This window comes from Cibotium barometz, chromosome 5, assembly GCF_041138505.1.
Source record: "Cibotium barometz isolate CiBa-2024 chromosome 5, ASM4113850v1, whole genome shotgun sequence".
Lineage (NCBI taxonomy): Eukaryota > Viridiplantae > Streptophyta > Polypodiopsida > Cyatheales > Cibotiaceae > Cibotium > Cibotium barometz.
In genome coordinates, this window is record NC_141050.1 from 58,346,507 (window position 1) to 58,364,028 (window position 17,522).

Consider the following 17,522-nt stretch of genomic DNA (forward strand, 5'->3'; position numbering starts at 1 on the left):
TCAAAGTAGAGCCTTATTGGGGAAGCTTATTGTTCGGGGGCTACTTCCAGGCTTTGAGCCTTGGAAAGAGCTTCTTTTTCAGCAACTGCAGGCTAGGGCTCCCCCAGCAGGGGGCACTTGGGCACCAGAGATACGATGGATCTTCATAGAGATGAGGAGGACAGGCCTCAGTAGAGGATGGGAGGACAGATTTGCCTTGAGCATCCTGCGAGCTTGGGAGTTGCTAAGACCGGGACTCTCTCAGAGACCTTCTTGTGACGAGGAGCGGGCCAGACAGCCGCTCATTTGGAGCCCAGCGATATGCACAGAGCAGGGTCATATGCTGGGTTCTCGGCCTCGTCTAGCCTGGGGACCATTGGAGGCAAGCCCAGCACGTAGTTTTGGAGACTGGCAGGCCTTCTGCAGTCTCCCAGAGGAGATCCAGGTGGAGAGGCTGAGTCACTTCAGAGGGGGGCTGATTATGAGGGATGACATTCAGGAGGCACTCACAGAGGAGTGGTTCACGCCTCTTGAGCCAGTGGCCCCACGGTGGATGGGAGCCTTTACACAGTTGGAGATCCTGATTGCTATCAGAGCTTGCATTGAGGATGGTAGATGCCTCTACTACGAGATCCAGGATGAGGGCAGACTTCAGAGAGTGGAGGCGGAGTCGCCTTTGGTTGCAGAGTGCATCTTTCAGAGGATATGGGTAGTGGCCGCCGCTTCCCGGAAGTGGCATATTGATCCAGACCCTGCAGATGTGGACTCTGATTGGCGCATATGGGCATATGCTGCGTGCCCCTTGGCCTGGCTCCAGTGGGACCCTGGCGAGTACGAGTGGCACGATCCTTATGCATCCCCCGAGGCCACAGAGATCACCTTTTTCCAGTACATTGTTCGGTTGGGGAGACATATTTTGACTGCGAGGAGGATGATCTCTCCAGCTGCATCGGAGCATTGGCGGCTACAGGGACTCTCTCAAGAGTTCCTGGAGGATTTTTGGACCAGGCTCTGGGCTAGTCGACAGGCACGCAGGATCTCGACTTTCCAGTGGCTAATCGCCCACAGGGGCTCTGCATCTGGCACCTGGCTTGTCTACAGTGGTCTTCCGGGCCCCAGCGGCCTGCGTCCGATGCGGCCACCCTTTGGAGACACAGAGACACTGCCTATGGGACTGTCCTCAGGCGCAGCAGATTTGGCTGCGGATGCTGCGCATTCTGGCCCCCCTCTCTCCAGAGGGCATGTATACGTGGGGTGCCGCTGCTTGGTCGACTTCGTCAGGGCCTGCTCTGGGATATGAGACGGAGCAGGACAGCCAGGCCATCAGACTCATTAGGGGCCAGCCTCACCTTGTTCCTTCACCGGATTTCTCGTCCGCTCGGCCGGACACAGGAGAAGGATTTACAATGGGAGCTCCTCAGCAGCCTCACCATCTGGTTCACCTGGAGAGCCCGGTGTTTCAAGGCCTTTGAGGGGAGACTGGAGCCACCAGCAGAGACTATTCGGGGGATTTGGCAGGAGTTGATCCACACCCTGCGAGGACAATATGACCGCATCCGGGGCGACTCGGATGAGGCGATCTAGCGGCGCCAGGCCTTTCACACCACTTGGCGCAGCGGCCCCTTCTATATTCTACATGCGGGCTCCCCCCGCTGGCACTACAGGCCACCTGTTTGGCTTTTCCCCCCTCCTATTGTATGATATAGCCCCTCAGTTCTTTGTACTGATATTTATACTTTTTTGCACCTAGGGAGAGTCTCCCTAGCTGCCTTGATTGGATCTCTGCTCTGTTTTCTTATGAGCAGGAGAGGGTCTTTTGTAGCCCTACCGGCATTTTTTATATAACTAATGAAAGGATCTTTTCTCGGAAAAAAAAAAAAAGAGAGCAACTCTTATATACTTGTGTATGAACCAGGTCGGCTGTAGAAACAGGCCGAAAGGACCTCCACGACAGCATATTGAAGATGCATTATTTCAACACCCCCTCTGCATCTTGAAGTGTGCAAAAAAAAAAGTCAGAAGAAAACTGATGACGAAGGTGCGACCATGGACACCTCACCATGGTCAGTACTGAGTACACCTTGGAAAATGCACATGTCATCTTGTTTTCTTCAGAAAACATAATGCCACTGTAAAGTGCAAAAGAAAATCTTCTTGGCTCCAAATGTCATGTGCATCATAGATGCCATGGACATTTTTAGGGCTAAATCTAGAAGAGGCTGCCAGATAAAGAGTATAAACCAGTCAGAGATAATTAGAGCTAGGACCTGGAGCACAAGGAGCAGTAAGTTGGACTTGAAGCAAAGCTTGAGGAAGAACCAAAAGGTGCCGTTGGCTGCAGGGAGGGCGTCATCGGCTGGACCAGATCAGGTCGTCTGCAACAAACACCTCAAACCATGGAGAAGCCCAGCCCGACAAGCAAATTATGTGTTTCAGGCCCAATCGGCTGGTCCGACAGCAGTCGGCCAGTTTATATATTGCTCAATAACCCTATAAAAGGCAACGTGTGCCCATAGTTGAGATCATTCAACCCTCTAGGGGTTTGGGTCACTAGGATGTCCCGTAGGGGACAGAATTTTGAGGTTTACCACCTTTTATGTAAGGCAGCCTATGGCTGTAGTAGAGGTGCCTTTTTGTACCATATAAATATACTGAATTTCCAGCACATCTCTCTCTCTCTCTACTCTCTCTCTATATCTGCGTTTTGCATCAGATGGTTTCCAAGAGTGTTTAGGGCTGAAAGAAGACCCCCAGAGCTTCCGCGTGTTACATTGATATCAGAGCATCAGGCTTAGCAAAGCTAAACACTGAATCAGTCCCAGATGATGGTGTACAGGTCCAAGGTACAGGAAAGTACACGGATACGAAGCCCAAGGCAAAGAACACAGGAACGGGAAGAGCTCCCAAGAGGTTGGTTGGTGGTGTTCCACAGTGCCAAAGGGGATGGCAGTCCTGTGAGCCACATAGGTTCTCAAGCAACGGTCCCAAGGGAGGTTTATCCTCTAAGGGTGATGTGAGAGTGCCAGACTCATTTCCCAGGAATGAAGACCAAGACGGTGTTCAGAGTCAGGGCAGGAATGGATTGTGGACTAGAGGAAAACAGATGCATAGATCTACGTCAGAGACAGAGTGGTTTGGAGAACAGGCCGGGTTTTCAGAGAAAAAGGGTTGCCAGGGATGGATGATGACAGGGGGACTTCGAAAAGATTGGGATGATGACAGTCATCCAAGAGCAGGTTGGAATCCCGTCATCAAGTTTAGCAGAGGGGGATGTCATGTGCATCATAGATGCCATGGACATTTTCAGGGCTAAATCCAGAAGAGGCAGACAGATAAAGAGTATGAACTAGTCAGAGATAATTAGAGCTAGGACCTGGAGCACAAGGAGCAGTAAGTTGGACTTGAAGCAAAGCTTGAGGAAGAACCAGAAGGTGCTGTCGGCTGCAGGGAGGGCGTCGTCGGCTGGACCAGATCAGGTCGGCTGCAACAAACACCTCAAACCACGGAGAAGCGCAGCCCGACCAGCAAATTATGTGTTTCAGGCCCAGTCGACTGGTCCGACGGCAGTCGGCCAGTTTATATATTGCTCAATAACCCTATAAAAGGCAACGTGTGCCCATAGTTGAGATCATTCAACCCTCTAGGGGTTTGGGTCACTAGGATGTCCCATAGGGGACAGAATTTTGGGGTTTACCACCTTTTATGTAAGGCAGCCTATGGCTGTAGTAGAGGTACCTTTTTGTACCATATGAATATACTGAATTTCCAGCACATCTCTCTCTCTCTACTCTCACTCTATATCTGCGTTTTGCATCAGATGGTTTCCAAGAGTGTTTAGGGCTGAAAGAAGACCCCCAGAGCTTCCGCGTGTTACACCAAACTCCAGGTAGAACTGGGAACACATCACATCTAATAACCTCGAACAAATGAACATGGAACACATCCTGTCCATAGTCTCTGCTAACCAATAGTTCTGGAACTCATCCAAACCATGAAGGAAACTTGGTTGATCCTGGAACTCATCCAGACCATCAAGTGAACTTGTCTGTCTTTATACTTGGAACTCCAACACACGGGTCCCATGCTCCAGATTTAATATAAGAGAGCTTTTGAAAGCCCCCTCTCCCACCCACAAGCTGTTTCTGGAAGACAGCACGCAGGGTGATGCGCTTAGGATCAGCGCAGGACACCAGTCATGTTCTCTCCAGTCTGTAAGACCTTGGGAGTGCTGGGGTTATCACTAGACGAGTCTGTGTCAGTGTCTTGTGACTTGTCTTTGCCCTTCTTTGAAGACTTGCCCTTGTCCTTGGCTTTGTCTTTGTCCTTTGACTAACAATCCTTTGACATGTGGCCTTTCTTCCCACACTTGTAACACCGACTCCGAACTTTCTTCTGCACCGTCGCGAGTGGCTGATCAAGTCCAATAGACGATGAAACTTTCAACTTCCCTTGTGAAACTAGGATTTATTCCTCTTCCAAGAGGAGAGTACACAGATCATCAAACTCGAGGAAACGTGTTGTGATCTGAACCCGCAAAGCTCGGGAAACCATGTCATAATCTGTAGGAAGCCTGATGAGGAGGAGAGCAGCTAGCTAAGAAGAGGTTAGGGTAGTACCCATTGCCACTAGTTGGTCATGGATTACCTTGACCTTCATCACAAACGACCGCATGGAAGTCCCTACTGTAAACTCCAGAGAAAAGAGCTGACCCAATAGGTTGACAGACCGCATTGTAGAGTCCCGTGCATATAGATGTGTCAGCTTTCTCCAAACAAAAAGCAACAAGTTGTGCGAGAAAGGCTTCCTCCTTTTCTGAGTCCACTTCCTAGAGCTGGTAGGGCGTTCAGGCTTTCGTTCGTGGCCCTGAACAAACTCCCAGAGTCCCTTGTGTGTGAACCAGACCTTCATCTGTAGCTTCCAGTGATCATAGTTTGAACCACTGAGCCAACAAGACCTCCACGACAGCATATTGAAGATGCATTATTTTAACAATATGGAGCAACTATGCTGAATATAGTCAAATGATACAGTCCCAAGCAAGAGATAGAAAGTGTCTCATAAGTGAGGGAGCAAAAGAAAGACTAGACTAGATGAAAAAGTGAGGCCAGCCCACCTATTTATAGGTAAGAGGAGCTGGCCGACTGGACAAGGTGAACTGGCCGACTAGGTACAGTGAAGCTAGCCGACTGGGAAAAATGCATCCAGCATGGGAAAAATCCCAAATAAATATACAAAAAAGGGGTGGCCAGCCCACAATCAAGGGCCATGAAAGGGGACCAAAAGGGACACCAAATATGGGCAAAAACTGGGGATGAATGTGCTAACAATTGTGGTATCAACAGTACCTTGGAGAAGTTGGAGCAGTTATTCTATTGGCCAAAAATGAGAAGAGGTGCCTACCAATATGTCTAGGCATGCTAGAATTGCCAAAAAGTGAAGCATAGTTTTTCTACACGGCAAACGCATACGGGTATGGAAGTATGAAAAAAGTACGGTTCACACCCCCAAGAAATTCCATACGTTGGATACCATACGCACCCTAAATTTAAGGAAAAACATATGACAAAAAACCAAAGAAACTTGAAACTGCAAAGATTTTGGGATTAGAAAAAACATAAATGATGTAGAGCCAGAATCCAAACTCCGGACTTTATATTATTGTTTACATCATACATGTATGATCAATGATGTATCATGTAACATGTTACATAAGTAGGGAGCATGGACGGACAAACATGAGGAGATCCAAGCCTCAAGAAACTAAATAAAACATGAGTGGAAGTGAATAAAAACATGGATGATGGAGAACTCACTGCTCAATGGGCAAGCCACAAAACCTGTAGACTGACTCCTAAGCAATGAGGAAAAACATAAGTAGGAAGTGGAAAAAACATAAGTAGAGAGTGGAAGAATACTAAGTAACCCTAAGCCTCATCAAAGCTCCCCTCATCCTCAGCATGATCAATGGGCTCCTCATCCTCATCTGCAAACTCCTCTTCCTCCTCATCATCATCATCAGCCTCAGGAGCAACTGAGCATGATGTCCCAACATGGCTAGAGGATGGCTGGCCATCTGTAGAGGGTGGAGCAATCGAAAGAGGCTCCAAAGCCTCATCTGCCTCTGCAATAGCCTCTTGCAAATCTTGCAAGGCAATCAAGCGCTCCTCATCTTTTTCTTGATCTCCATTCTCTCATAGCCTTTCTTTGATCTTGGAGATGAGCCTCAAATTTGTGTGTATGAAAACAAGCTTCTCCGTATGAGAAGGAAGAAGCCTGTTTCTTCTCTTAGTATGAATGAGAGAAAATGTGCTCCAATTTCTTTTACATGGGGAGGCACATGTGCCTTCTGAAAGCACCCTAAGTGCAAGAGCTTGTGATTTGGGTGTGCAAACCCCAAATGTCTCCCACCATTTCACACCCTCTTGCATTCTTTTCTCATCTTTTGCAATGGGACGAGAAAATGTGCCGCTTTCTCACTTATACTTGTCCATCTCATCAATGAGATCTCCTTGCAAGGCCAAATCACCCTTAGTATATTTTTCCAACAATGTCATCCATCCATCATGCACCTCTGAGTCACTATCTTGCTCCTTTCCTTTCCATATAGGGTGCAAGATATAGCCCACATCATGCAATGGTGTGTGCATCATTCCCCCTCTACCAATGCATAGATCTTCAATCTTGTTCATCTTACTGGTCTCAATGCCTTGCATATTTTGCACTTACTCTACCATACGATCTGTAAGCTCATACATGAGGCCCATGGTGGCTCCTTCCCTGTCAGCCAAGCGGAGAATCTTCAAAATGGGAGCTGACAATGGTTCTTGCCTCTTGCCAAAAAGATGCAAAGAACACAATGTCTGACACCTCAATTGCCTGAGGGGTCTTTGATGCCTTCCTTTTTACAAACTTATCATCAATCATCAACTTGCGCACACCCTGCATACATCTCTCATCCAAGAGAGTAACCAGCATAATAAACAAGTATGCAAACCGAGTTGCAGAAGGCTTCACCAAGTCCTTCTTGCTGAGTTTTCTAAACAATGCCAACACTGTGGACTTCCTTGTGACAAATGTGACAACTTGAGGTGCTTGGTTTAGCACTTTCGCAACGCAAGAAATTTTGCCAATGTCCTCAAACAAGAGGTCCAAGCAATGGCATGCACATCTAGTGTAGAAAATGGTTGGCCACTCCTGTTCAACCAATTGCCCATTCCGAATGCAATTCGATGTGTTATCCATGCATATCTGCACAACATTTGCTGGGCCAACCTCAATGATAATCTGTTTTAAATGCTGGAAAATAAACTCTCCACATGTGTCCACAGATTTCAAGAATACAGTGCCATGAATGGAGGCGGACCCTGCACCCTGAGATACATCTCCACCCAAATCATCCACCAAAGCATCCATAAAAGCCTCTCGGCCATGAACACTACTACGACTGTCTACATGCAACCTCTTGCAAACATCTTTAACCTCTTCTGATACATTTGTGCAAGGCCCCACACCATGGCCAACCAAACCCAACATGTGTGCCCGAATGCATAGCGAGCCTCCATGTAACATGCGTTGCGGAAGCGTGTTCATGATTAACGCTAAACAAAGAAGATAACGCTAATCCTATGTTTAGCAAAGACACAAAAGAGAAGGAGAGAGAGACCTAATCTACTGTATATTGCCAAAACATGCTATATATACAATGATCTTGCTGATTCACAGCTTCATGATGCATACCAAAGATCCTTGCAACCCTCTACTTGCAATTAAACAAGAGAAGCTCCCGTTGATCCACCACTGTGTCCTTGCTGCCTTGCAGACTCTGACAAATGGATCCTCTTGATCTTTGAATGATGATTCTAATGAATGCCTAATGATCCTATTTATAGGAAAAAGGAATGAATTCGTAATTAAGTCGATTTTGCCTATTTTTCCCACAAAACATTGTCCAAACAATCATATTTTGTGTCCAAACTATGCCCAAAAGGTGTCCCAACCATTGGGCTATGTTTTGGGCACTTCCGGGAGCTTGTAGGGCTGCAAAATCTGCTCTAAATCTGCCCCTAAATCTACCCATATATTTGCTAATGAGAATATACATGTCTATGAGCATTGGGATGAACGGATGCACATGACATCCCCTTTTGCTAAGCTTGGAGCACTAGGGTAATCCATACACCTTTGCTCCGATTCCATTTTGGTCCAATTGAAGATTGCACTTCATATCCATCGGCTCAATCCCCAAGCTCTCTGACTTGGTCTTTGGATCTTCTGAAAACTCCTCTGAAACTGTCGAGATGACCTCATCCTTCTCCAAATAGGATTTGGGGAGATCCACCTCCTTGGGAACTATCGGGTTGACCTCATCCTCCTCCAAATAGGATTTGGAAAGATCCACTTGCGCGAGTTGTGGTTCTGGTTTTGGTTTGGCTTCTGGCTCTAGCTTTGGCTTTGGTTCTGGTTCTGGTTCTGGCATGTGTATCCCGGGTAATGGCACCTCCTCGGAAACACCTCTTTCTGTGATCACGTCCCCCGAGAACTCTTGTCTTAGAAGCTCTCTTTTCGTTGGGTAAATGCTCTCGGTCATGGGCTGCTTTACAACCCTAGGTGATTCCTTCTTGGCCTTTGTTGATGCTGCCATGAATTGTGCCCATGTCTCCTTGAGTTGTGTCCATCTTTGCTCGTATAGAAGTGGGTCTTGACGCATCTCTTCTTGAAGCTCTTCTATGAGTTGTTGCCTAAACCTGGCCCCAACGATGATTTGTTCATACTGAGCATAGCGTTCTTGTTCCCTTTTGTATCGTTCATCTTCCTGTCTCCGACGACTCTGCAAAGTCGTGAGAAAGTCTTCGTCCATTGCCTCTGAACTCATGATATTATTTTGCTGTTTTTTCTGTTGTAATCAGCCCAAAAACCCTAACTCTAGAGTTCTACATGCTTTCTAAACTCCCTAGGATCATGCTAGGCTGAAAACTAGACTTTCTAGCACTATACTATGCTGAAAATGAGCAAAAAGTTGATGCAAAAATGCAGATTTAACGCAAAAACGCAAACCCTAATCTTGCTCGTAAACCCTAAAATGCAAACCCTAATTTCAGAAACCCTAATTCAGCATGCACCAAAAAGGACTGTCCTAGGATGACCTAAGCTCTGATACCAATGTAACATGCGTTGCGGAAGCATGTTCATGATTAACGCTAAACAAAGAAGATAACGCTAATCCTATGTTTAGCAAAGACACAAAAGAGAAGGAGAGAGAGACCTAATCTACTGTATATTGCCAAAACATGCTATATATACAATGATCTTGCTGATTCACAGCTTCATGATGCATACCAAAGATCCTTGCAACCCTCTACTTGCAATTAAACAAGAGAAGCTCCTGTTGATCCACCACTGTGTCCTTGCTGCCTTGCAGACTCTGACAAATGGATCCTCTTGATCTTTGAATGATGATTCTAATGAATGCCTAATGATCCTATTTATAGAAAAAAGGAATGAATTCGTAATTAAGTCGGTTTTGCCTATTTTTCCCACAAAACATTGTCCAAACAATCATATTTTGTGTCCAAACTATGCCCAAAAGGTGTCCCAACCATTGGGCTATGTTTTGGGCACTTCCGGGAGCTTGTAGGGCTGCAAAATCTGCTCTAAATCTGCCCCTAAATCTACCCATATATTTGCTAATGAGAATATACATGTCTATGAGCATTGGGATGAACGGATGCACATGACACTCCATCCCATTGATGAGGGCAATAATTGCATTTACAGGTGAATTGCCCTTTCCCAAGGGCCTTCACATTGCCACTCCGGACACTTGGATTGGCCCATCTGTAAAAAGGGCAATTTAGATAGAACGTCGTTAGAGGTTGAAGAGGCTGACATTGGACAGAAAATTGAACATTCAACAAACTTCAGTGACGAGTGTCGACTCTTGAAGTATGTACTATGAAGAGGACTCAAGGGGAAGGCAGTGGGCACTGGGCACACGCAATGCCAAATGGTTCTTGATTATGCATGCCAAAGAGGGTATACAAGGACTTCTTCATGTGCCATGATGCGCCTGTAGCCCACCTTATCCTCTGGTTCAGCCGACCACCCTGTAAGCAGCCGACAGCAGCTCCTATACAGCCGACAGCTCTTGACTCAGCCGACTGTCCTTTCTTGCATTCTAACACAGCTGACAGGTCATCCTTTAATGCCTTCCATGCCCCTGCACCAAGTCTCATACTGCCAAACAGCACTCTGTGCTCCATGTCCTAATTCTAATGGTTTTTTTCTTGGCTGCCCCTTCTAGATTAGCCTCTAAGAATGTTCATGGCATTTCTTGCACATGACATCCCCCTCTGCTAAACTTGATGACGGGATTCCAACCTTTTCCTTGGATGACTGTCATCATCCCAATCTTTTCCCGAAGTCCCTCTGTCATCCATCCATCCCTGGCAACCCTTTTCTCTGAAAACCTGGCCCGGTCTCCAAAACCACTCTCTCAGAATAAGATCTATGCATCTGTTCCATCTAGTCCCCAATCCATTCTTGCCCTGACTCTGAACACTGTCTTGGTCTTCATTCCTGAGAAATGAGTCTGGCACTCTCACATCACCCCTTGGAGGATAATCCTCCCTTGGGACTGTTGCCCGAGAACCTATCTGGCCCACAGGACTGCCATCCCCTCTGGCTTTGTGGAACACCACTAACAAACCTCCTGGAAGCTCTTCCCGATTCTGTGTTCCATGCCTTGGGCTTCATATCCGTGTACTTTCCTGTACCTTGGACCTGTACACCATTATATGGGACTGAATCAGTGTTTAGCTTTGCTGAGCTTGATGCTCTGATACCAATGTAACACACGGAAGCTTTGGGGGTCTTCTTTCAGCCCTAAACACTACTGGAAACATGCTGATGCAAAACGCAGACATGAAGAGAGAGTAGAGAGAGAGAGAGAGAGAGAGAGAGAGAGAGAGAGATGGCTGGAAATTCAGTATATTCATATAGTACAAAAAGGTACTCCTAATCTACAGCCCTTGGCTGCCTTCATAAAAAGGGTGAACATCACCAAAATCCGCCCTACTCTAAGGACCCTAAGGACCCACTCCACAAAGGAATGAATGATTACATTGAGGAGCCTTCATGCCTATTTATAGACCTTCATCAAGACTTGGCAAACTGGCCGACCAGCAGCAGTACACTAAATGCCTTTAAATACTGCCCGACTGGGCTTCTTCATGTGCCATGATGCGCCTACAGCCCACCTTATCCTCTGGTTCAGCCAACCACCCTGTAAGCAGCCGACAGCAGTTCCTATACAGCCGACAGCTCTTGTCTCAGCCGACTGTCCTTTCTTGCATTCTAACGTAGCTGACAGGTCATCCTTTAATGCCTTCCATGCCCTTGCACCAAGTCTCATACTGCCAAACAGCACTCTGTGCTCCATGTCCTAATTCTAATGGTCTTTTTCTTGGCTGCCCCTTCTGGATTAGCCTCTAAGAATGTTCATGGCATTTCTTGCACATGACAGCACTACCACAAACTCATAGTGGCCTCGTTCAGTCCTAAAGGCTATTTTTGGAATGTCAAGCGTAAAGATCTGAACCTAATGATGGCCACTTTTGAGATCTATCTTTGAAAAGAACTTAGCACCATTGAATCACTCAAGGATAAACTCAATCTTGCACAATGGGAACTTGTTTTTCAAGGAAAGGTTATTGTGTGCCCTATAGTCCACACATAATCATTCAGACTTGTCTTTCTTTTATATAAACAAAATAGGTGCAGCAAAGGCCAAGGATGAGGGCCGAGTAAATTCAACTCGGAGTAGCTGGGAAAAGCTTCCACTCCAGTTCACCCGCCAATGCCTTAGAAAGGCAATAGGGAAACTTAGTGGGTGGTTCTATCCCAGGACCAACTCAATGTGATGATCCTCGGGACGACTGGGTGGGAGCTAGTGCAACAGATCATCCTTCGATATAATATCCTAATACTACGTGAGGAGACCTTCCATCCTTTGCTTCAAAGGAGTTGCTGGTTGGACAGCACATTGCTAGCTATGGACATATATCAAAGCACATTCGAGTCCTTTTCTAATGGCTCTTTGGGCCTAGATATGGGAGATGAGTGGGATGCTAGGAATGCTCCTATCCCCATGAATGAGGACAGGCTCGGAAACACCATCAACAATCGTGAAAGTGTCATGTCTCCAATCAGGAAAGGGTGCATACTCCCTAAACCATTGAATATAGAGAATCATTTCACCAGCGAAAAGAGATGAGACAATGAGGTCCCGCTGAAATGTGGCCTTCTAAATCTTGAATTCAATGCTGAGCCTTATGGGAAATATGTGTGCGAAGATCACGTGTGAACCCGTCTGCATCCAGATGATGGGATACAAGTGTACATGTCACGTGCACCCTGCATTGGGGTACACAATGACACTTGCATCATCATCAGTGCAACATTTGTTCAAAAGTATTAGGGTCAGGAGTCAATCCTCTTAACCCACTTGGAGAACCCCATCAGATGATAAGTGCATGTAGCACTTAGCCTTTGCATTAGAAGCATGTAGTTAGCATATGTAGAGGCTAGTAAGGCATGTTTATGGGCCAACCCATGGCTAGTTGCCTTAGTTGACAGCCTGGTTGGGGCTATTTACAGCCTAGTTTAGGGCTATTTACAGCCCTAAACCACAGTTAGAGCCAACCGACAGCATGAGGGAACCTTCATGTTCCAGTCGGCCCGCAAAGGACAGCATGGGCAATAGGTCATGGACAGGTGGCATGTCGGCCAACAGCAAAATGGGCAGGGCAAGTCGGTGCGCAACATTAAATTTTATAAGCGCAGCATAAAATGCTTATTTTAGCATTATTTGTCCAAAGTAAATTGGCCGACATCAGGATTTGGCAACGACCAACTACATATCACCATATAAAAGCACGTGTCTGATATGAACATAATTCATTCATCATCAATCAAGTGATCAAGCAAATTTCAATCATCAAGACAACATTCAACATCCTTCCTCTCCAGGCAATCATTGACGCAACATTCAGCTAGCAGATGAGCAGTCCTACAGCTATCCTACACTTGCATAAGTGGCCCAGAAGAATCTTCTACATTGTCCTTGGATTGGTGGATTCTCTGCTGACGTACGGTCTTCCTCGTCCTTGCATTGGGCAGTCTTAGATCTTGTTCTAAAGCATTCTACAACAGTTCTCCAAAGACGTAATATAAGCAAATACTCTTGCTTGCTTGCAAAAAAGGGGGGGGGAGGGCAGGGGAGGTTCAATGGGTATTTGGGACCCAATATTGTGTCATCTACCTTCTCTTCTCTCTCTCTACTCAATGAATGGATGATAAAGATCTCACCAAAGTAAAGGTTTAAAGAAGAGTTTGTTGTGCGTTACCACGATCAACTTCAGTGCATGTAACTTTGGTATCAGAGCGTCAAGTTGTGACCCAACTCAACTCACCAAGCCCCACCATGTCGGGAGAGACATCTCATCAGATGAAGTTATGGAGGCACAAAGCCTCCAAAGCGACACACCCAAAGAAAGTACGATTCTACCAAGCACAGAAGAGCTCCTAAGAACAAAGATGGAGCAAATTAATTCATTGAAGATGCAGCTTGCAGCAGAAAAAGAGAACCCCAAAGAAGGCCTCTCAGATCTCGCAAAAAATGTTCTTCGCTTTGGAGGAAAAAAGAAGAAAAGACAACAAAAGACGTGAAGAAGCAAGAAGAAAAGCTGAAGAAGAAAAAATAAAAGAATAACAAAGCTGTGCAGAGGAATAAAGGGATAAGGAAGCCACACGCAAGTATGAGGAAGACCAGCGCCGTCGAGAAGAAGCCGATCAAGAGTTCCAGCAAAGACTCAACGGGGAGGTTATGCATACGATACTCAAGTTGAAAATTAATTTCTTTTAACAAATGTGAAAACTCAAGAATTATAGCTAAATTTAACTGCTCCCCAACCATCCGAAAAAAAAATCTTACTAACACCATGTTCATCCAAGTAAAACATGTTCTTAACATAAAAGAGTGCTATGAGTTATAATTTTTTCATACATACGGTCATTTTGTGAACTCTTACTCCCTTCTCCCCCCAAACGCTTATCTAGGAGACAGACTAGTCACGGAAGAGTCTAATTAATGCCACCCCCATTGAAGTGGAATAGATTTTAGACTCTTTACAAAGGTCATACGTTCAGAGAACCACAAATAATAATGATTGATGCATAGACTCACATTGCAATCTTGTACTCTCTAGAGTCTGGAGATAATAAAATACAAGGTGGCTTCTCTGTGTTTTTTAGAGAGGAGGTATCAGCCTAGATTCCCTCTCTAAATCACGTGATAACTGCGAATGCAGCAGACACTGTTCATAACTACAGCAGGAGCTTACCTTGATCATCTCCTCATGGATTCCAACATGGGCATATGAGTGGAAGTAAGCTGCATCATGTTCTGCATAGCTGGTGGAGACCACACCCTCAGAAGAGGAAGCAGCTGCTGCTGCCGCTGCTGGAGAAGCCACTGCAACAGTGGAAGGGCGCCCAGCCCAGTGCTCATTCCGAGATAGCCTTCTCCGGCCTCCCCTTGCCTTCATGACCTTGTCAGGGCCCGTTCCTCTGTGCTCAGCAGAGGCCTCTGAAGGCCCCAGCATGATTTCGCCGCGTACAAAAAATCAACAAGAATCAGCTCTTGGTGCATAAAATGCTCAGTTTTGACTCGGCATTGCTACCAATTCCCGATTTCTCACTGCGATAGAACAGCCCCTTTGGCTTTTCGACCATCTCTGCACAAAAGCATGTGGAGGTTTCTCCTGGCATGCGTTGAACAGAAGCTGTCTCTCCGTGTGTTTGTACTTCTCCTCAGAAGAGTTTGACCCGCCTTAGGCTGTCTCTCGTATGGGCCCAAAATCTCGAGCTGGGCGCGTTGTTCATTTGAACGATTTTTGTCCTGAATTCTCTGCAAGAAAAGGAGAAATAGAGAAAACCAGGGGCTTTTACCAAGTGAGATTTACGGCGCTTGTGCAAGAAACATTAATAAACTCACCGAAAGGAACAGCCCAAAAGAAACCCTTATTACTCATTTTTAGGGTTGATAGATAGTCTTATAAGTTAGCGTTACAAATTGCCCTTGTCCTCTAAATGTTGTTTTCGTCATTAATTAATTAAACACAAAAGCTAGGACCTTAGGCAAATAATTTTTTTGTTTCGTTGAACCTTAGGAAGCCAGAAGTTAAAGGAATTTTTTAAAGGTTGAGACCTGTTTTATTTTAGGAAAAAATCTGGTCAAATATACTTAAAGTAGATAGACATGCATACGTTTTTATTGGATTCGTCATCTCTCTCCTATTTTTGGTAAACGTCTAGACGAGGGCTCTTTGTAAGCCTCCATGTGATTTCTGAAGCACGAAAGTCCAAGACGCGACCTGTGGTCATGCTCTTCATCCTATGTGTCTCTGCGGAGCCATACTCGCAACCCTTCACGTAGGGTTTCTCAAGCAGAAGGAGGCCATAACCTCCGAGGGAGTAGGAAGCATGGTGCTAAGGGGCGGAGGAAGCGCGTACGAGGAGGATGGTGGGGAAGGGAGCGTGCAGGTAATTGTAGAAAATGTGACGCTGAGGGGCGATGGCACGTAGGAAGCGTGTAGGAGGGGGATGGCAAAGAAGGGAGCGGGTAGGTTAATAAATCGGCTTTACTAAAGTTCAGGCGTTATTAATTTGGTGCCCACTGAAAGCGGGCAACGAATTAATATAGCACATGAATAAAATCGTCAATATGTTTTATTTTCAATGCATTGAATAAAACCATACAATACTAATGGGGACAAACGTTCTCTTTTTCTTTTTAATCGGGAGGTTATATTAGATATAAAAGAAGAAAGTCAAAGGTACAAAATGCTTTTTAATCGAAGAAGCATAACTTATGCATGATAACATTAACAAAAAGACCTCTACTCTAGATATTCCTTGAGGGCTAGCAACCTTTGAATGTATTCATCCATTCCCATAAGGTCGATTTTTTCATTGGTTAACCAAGCTGTCCTTTTCCAAGCAATCTTGCTGAATAGACATGATCTGCTAGAATTCATCCTTTGCCTTTGACATTTTAGTCGCTTCATCAACATCATGCATTGTGTTTTGTACTTTGCACCTCTTAAAGCTAGTTTTGATTGGGCTACACAAGGAAGTCTCTTCTCGAGCCTAGAAGCATGTTAGTCTCCACTCATTTATGTTATCCAAACAATCCACAAACAAGTATTCAACTCCAATTCCACATGGATGTGGAGTAACCAAACGAGAACCCCCTAAGAGTAGCTCCTTCTAAGTGAGGTCCTACACGGCTTAGGCACTCTTGTAAGAGCTATAGCACCTCAGTGTTATTCGGACATTATATAAACAGGTGTGCTATAGATTTCAGTTCCTTATTGCATCTAGGGCACATGCCACTTCTTATGCCCATTTTTCAAGTTCTGGAGTTAGTCCACATGGTTGTACATGATCTCTTTGGAGGAATGATTGGAGCCCATATTTTAGAGAAATTAAAACCCTATTATTTACGGTTCTATAATATGTCATTTGTCATTCAATTTGCATTGCAAAGTAGGGCTTTTGACATGGTGTTTGGGGGACTGGTGGTAATTTTATCTAGTTTTTCCAAGAGTTAAGTTTTATTAAAAGGACCTAGGATTCTACAATAGAGCAAGATATTTTCTTGGTCCCACAATTACATCCGGCTCTGGATCAGATGTACATCTCTATTGTCCAACCTGAATTTACATTTTAGTTCACCCTCTGGGAACCACCATTGCTTGTCCCTACACCATATGTCACCCTAGCATTTGATCCCCTTTTTAGATAGTTTGTGGGCATGAACAAAGTCCTTGCACTTAGTAAGAGCTAGAGAGAACCAGATTGAGTCCATATGGAGAACTCCCCCAAACCTACGGAGGTTGCTAGAGAGGGAGTCTTCCATATGGACTCAATGTGGTTCTCTCTAGCTCTTAATAACTGCGAGGAGTTTGTTCATGCCCACAACTAGCTAAAAAGTGTATCAAATGCTAGGATGACATATGGTGTAGGGACAAGCAATAGTGGTTCTTCCTGGAGGGTGAACTAAAATGTAAATTCAAGTTGGACAATAGAGATGTACATGTGATCCACATCTGGATGTAATTTTAAAATCATGAAAAATGTCTTGCTCTACTGTAGAATCATGGGTCCTTTCAAATCAAGCCTATCTCTTAGAAAAACCAGAGGAAACTACTAACAATCCCCCAAATGCCATATTAAAAGACCCCAACTTGCACTACAAATTGAATGACTAATGACATATTGTGGAACTATAAACAATGGGGTTTTAAATTCTCTAAAATCTTGTCTCCAATCATTCCTCCAAAGATGTCTCTCTGCTTTGGGGGAGTTCTCCATATGGACTCGACCTAGTCGGGAGTTCTCCATATGTACTCAAAACGAGATTGAGTCCATATGGAGAACTCCCCCAAAGCTACAAAGGTTGTTAGAGAGGGAGAGTTCCATAT

General features: G+C 45.3%; 1 protein-coding gene and 1 pseudogene across 1 annotated transcript in view; both read right to left on the bottom strand.

Annotated features, from left to right (window-relative positions):
- LOC147638692 (putative protein arginine N-methyltransferase 6) overlaps positions 1–15,067 on the bottom strand; it is an 88,228-nt gene extending 73,161 nt beyond the window's left edge. The window contains exon 1 of the mRNA XM_086798664.1: positions 14,379–15,067. Coding sequence (XP_086654790.1) covers positions 14,379–14,639 — 261 coding nt within the window. The 5' untranslated portion in view covers positions 14,640–15,067. The remainder of the gene's footprint in view (positions 1–14,378) is intronic.
- LOC147638693 (uncharacterized) lies at positions 5,584–7,236 on the bottom strand (annotated as a pseudogene).
- Positions 15,068–17,522: the final 2,455 nt, after the last annotated feature.